The 4,432-nt window shown below is 35.0% G+C and overlaps 1 protein-coding gene and 1 pseudogene across 1 annotated transcript; both read right to left on the reverse strand.

Annotated features, from left to right (window-relative positions):
- Positions 1 to 450: 450 nt before the first annotated feature.
- LOC106323775 lies at positions 451 to 979 on the reverse strand (annotated as a pseudogene).
- Positions 980 to 2,664: 1,685 nt separating this feature from the next.
- On the reverse strand, positions 2,665 to 3,330 carry LOC106323082 (defensin-like protein 3). The gene is made up of 2 exons (XM_013761250.1): positions 3,121 to 3,330; positions 2,665 to 3,020 (listed from the first exon to the last, which is right to left on the reverse strand). The coding sequence occupies exons 1-2, from the start codon at positions 3,182 to 3,184 to the stop codon at positions 2,827 to 2,829; spliced, it is 258 nt and encodes an 85-aa protein (XP_013616704.1). The 5' UTR covers positions 3,185 to 3,330; the 3' UTR covers positions 2,665 to 2,826.
- Positions 3,331 to 4,432: the final 1,102 nt, after the last annotated feature.

Here is a 4,432-nt window from a genome sequence, read left to right on the forward strand (position 1 = left end):
GAACTCCGAAATCGCCTTTGTGTTTGTAAGAGATCCAGAGAAGTATTAGAACAAGAAGGAGATGAACTAACTTTATAACTGAAATTGGATGGAGAATTTTGGTGTTTACCTTAGGTATGTAGGAGAAGACGAAGGGGTTCCACGGGTAGGAGAAAAGAAAGGGGTTCCACTGGTGATTACACTCGCCGTTGATTTCACCGGAGAAAAGACCACGGAGAAGACACAATCGCCTTCTTGTTCGCCGTGAAAGAGAGAGGCGGAGAGATCGATTTAGGGTTAGAGGGAGTTAGGGAAATATCTCCTTATTTTTTTCCCAGGTTTAAAATTAAACCAACCGATTTTCATTAATTTTTTTTTCTAAATACAATTAATCATGTTTAATGGGATTAATCAAATGTTACTTTTGGCATTATGGAAAATATTATACTATATGGACAACTTTAGGTTCGATTTATACCATAGAATGTTTTTTTGTTCTATTTTGGCAAATTTCTCAATATTTTAGTCGAAAGACTCTTTTCTACTTTTAAAAACATTTATCATTATTTTGAATGAAGAAAAAAAATAGCGGCAAGATGCTCCCGAGGCGGAGGTATCCGTCTGAATCGGCGTCGGAATCTGCGGTGGCGTTCGGATAGGTAATTATGAGTCTGATCTCCGACACGTCGCAGATCTCTTGGAGGAATTGACGGCAATGCCCACACGGTGCGGCGGAGATGACGCTCGCCGTTGATGGTGAGATTGGTTACGAGGAACTGCTCGGCGTGGATCGAGTGATGGAGAGGGAGACCTGGGAACTCGACATTGACTCCTAGAAGATCCGACCCGATGATCCGAGTCCGACGGCTCCGACGTGGAATTTTGAGATTGGTGGTCGAGCGAAGGATTTCGCAGGGTTGACCAGCGAAGGGAGGAGCTGCAGGACGGAGACGCCGAGTTGGTTCGCGGCGGATTCAGCTTCTTTGGGTGAGATACGAAGTTAGGCTTATCCATATTTCTTTTTCTCCGGCGGATTCTGGGTTGACCCGGTTTGGGTCGGTTCGGAGTTGTAAAATTGAGAGATCCGGGAAGTTAGGATCATGAAATGGATGCTCAGTACTCGCTATACGGTATCTATTGCGCAAATGAAATACAATGTGGTTTTCAAAATACAAAGTGGGAAACTATATTTTACGCAAATGAGATACAATTTGGTTTTCAAAATAGAGTTGAATAGTATAAAATGTTTAATGGATTTTGATACTTTAATAATATTAAACGATTTAGAACAAAACAAATATGTAACTAGTTCCTTGTTCTAAAACTCAGCCGCATCACCGATTACACGGCCGAGAAAACGGTAATCGGAGATGGAGCGTGGCGAGTTCATGCAGATCGGTGATGTTACGCGGTGGTCCGATTTGTGTCCGCCTGGACCGTGGAAGTGGAGAACCCGGCGCGTAATCGGTGGTGATTTCAGACCTTTTCTATGGCTGGGTTGGATGATTAGCAAACGAAGAAGAAAACCACGTGCTCCAACATTTTTATTTTATTTATTTCTTTATTTTTCGCAATCCCAATCAACCATAAGCCATAATTATATAATTAATTCTAATTATATTTTTTCATACACTTAATTATTATGTTTTGCATGTATTATTTTATATTAAAAATTATATTATATAAATTATAGTAAAATTATTTTAATTTTTATAATTTAAAGATAAATATAGTTAAAATATATTAAACTATTTGTAATGGATGTGAACTAAAAGAAATACAATTATATTTTGTGATCTAATTGGTATGTATTTATAAATCTATGACTTTTAGTACCAATGTATTCTTCATAAACACGTATTATACAATTTTTTTGTATTTTACGTATAAATTGTGTATTATACGTATAAAATGTATGACTTTAATAAATATTTATTATATAAATATTTGTATTATATGTTTAAAATGTGATATTTTACATATAAAAGTACAAAAAATCTCATCCCGCGTACTTCCCGATTTTTTTCCGCTTTTCCAATAAATCGCTAGGCCCGTGTGTGCCGCACGCGTAGCGCCTAGCGAGTTTCCGAACAAGGGTTCTATATGAGGATATTTTATTTGAAAACTCCTTTCATTCTCTTTTTTATTTTTTGATATTTTCTTTTTAATATTATAAATATATTTGATGATATATCTTTTTCAGCAGAGATGCTTTAAGATACATGACGAAGTTATAGTTACATAATTTGTAGAGGTGCAAGAGGATTCAAGGATACTGTTATTTCCATTTGCTCGAGCCACAAGAAAAAAAAAAATTTCATTCTGTAATGGTGTATGTCACCGGACTATTATAATCTTCTGTCATAAACCGTATAAGATAAAATATCGTTATAGATTGTCGTATTGAGTTGTCAACAACATACATATGTATATAGTTTTAGTAATCTAGCATGCATAAATTAACCTATAGCAATAACACCCACATCATGACAACCTCTGCTCAAGGAAGGATGAAGAAAACCCAAAGCTCAATCACTATCGGTTGCAAAGTAATCTGCTTAAGATATGCTTTGTTTTTTCTCTTTTTATGCAACCACACTAGTATTTCTATGGCATGGTCAAGGCGTTCGACCGTATATCGGGTCGGGGTTGGGCCTTACAAATTTCTATGTACAAGAAGATACGTCGTGCATAAAATTTTATATTATAACCAATCCAACATAAACATAGGTGTACATGCCATTAAGCCACTCATGGAGTGACACAGACTTATTTTATAAAAATCCACACACAATTAAGCACCATAGAGTTTTGGTAGATGAATCGCATGGGAAGTAACATATACATTTAGGAGTTGGGGAAGCATGGGAAGTAACAGATACATTTAGGAGTGGGGACGGCATTGTTGCATTTTCCATCTTGTGCTCCCTCAAGGTTAATGCACTGATTCATGCACGCATTGTCGTATTGACAGGCTCCTGAAAATGATGTACTTGAATTTCGCTTCTCGCACCGCTTCCCTCCACGTAATGCTGATGCTTCTGCATATACATAACTCAAAGTTAATCGCATCAAAATAAATGAAAGGAAAACTTCAAAATACATTTGGCCATGCATATGAGACTATTTATTACTACTCACCAAGAGCAGCAAAGAGAACAAGAGCAGCAAAGAGAAGGGTGATGATGGACGCAAACTTAGCCATGATGTATATATTACTTTTATTTTTTCAATGTATGTGTGTATGTGTAGTGTGAGGAACCAACGCTAAGATAACCTCTATTTATAGTGAAATGATGGTGAGTTAGTATTTTACTTGTGCAATTGCACAATAATGTAGCAACCCCACAAATTAAATACATACGTCCTTTTTCTAGTAGAAAACATTAACACACAAATACCTTGTTTATAGTAGATGAATTAAAATCTTGACCAATTCACAAACAGTGTGCTGACGATGGGTGGTTCTAATGCTACGTTGTTCATTTGCAGTGTACATGAGGATAATATCTTGACCAAGACATAGTTTTTGGTCAATATACTAAATCTTCACCAATTTGCTTTCACCACCAGATTTTTTTCTTCTGTGGAGCTTCTTTTCTCATCCATTCATATTTTTATTTATTTAAAATATACGAGAGGTTCTACCATGATGCTACTACACCCTGTCTGAATGAACAATATCCTAAACCCCAAAACTTATACTTAAACAAGTGGACTATATATTAGAAAATAACTGATATTTTAAAATAATAATAATAATATCATATTCCATTTTTAAAATCATATTTAGATATAGACTTCTGACCGTGTCCCACTTGGCCTCTCTCGCACAACTTCTTCACATATGTCATGCTAAATTATCAAATAACTTGAAATGCAAAATTTAAAACTCAATATTTCATGCATACTAGAAAATCTTTACTCCCAAAAGTAGTAAATATGTCATGAGCAAAGAGGAGAAGGATGATGATGGTAACAAATGTTTTTTTACTTTTACTTTTTAATGTTTGGATCGCGAATACAAATAAAATCTCATATTAAAAATTTAGACAAATAAAATCTAATATATAATAGAATGTCCAATTCTGATTAATTAGTGCAAGATCATTTGGGAATGAATCCAAAACAAAATTCATACATGTTTTGTTTCAAGCCTAAAATAAATAATATCATACTAATCGATCTAGAAGAGTTGGGCAAGGGTTTGAAAAGACCCAACAGTATATATGTGTACTGTGTGAAGAATCATAGTTCCGAATGTTAAAAGTAGATCATGTAGTTCAAGTAGAACAAGTGTATATGAGATATGGAGATCAAACAGATCATGCATGAGAGATAAAAGATCAAACGGATCATGCAGGCAGATCAACCAGATCAAACAATTATTATAATTTAAATGATAAAAAGTTCAAATCAAACATAATACTCCATCCGTTTCATAATACTTGAT

Source organism: Brassica oleracea, chromosome C2, assembly GCF_000695525.1.
Source record: "Brassica oleracea var. oleracea cultivar TO1000 chromosome C2, BOL, whole genome shotgun sequence".
Classification (NCBI taxonomy): Eukaryota; Viridiplantae; Streptophyta; class Magnoliopsida; order Brassicales; family Brassicaceae; genus Brassica; species Brassica oleracea.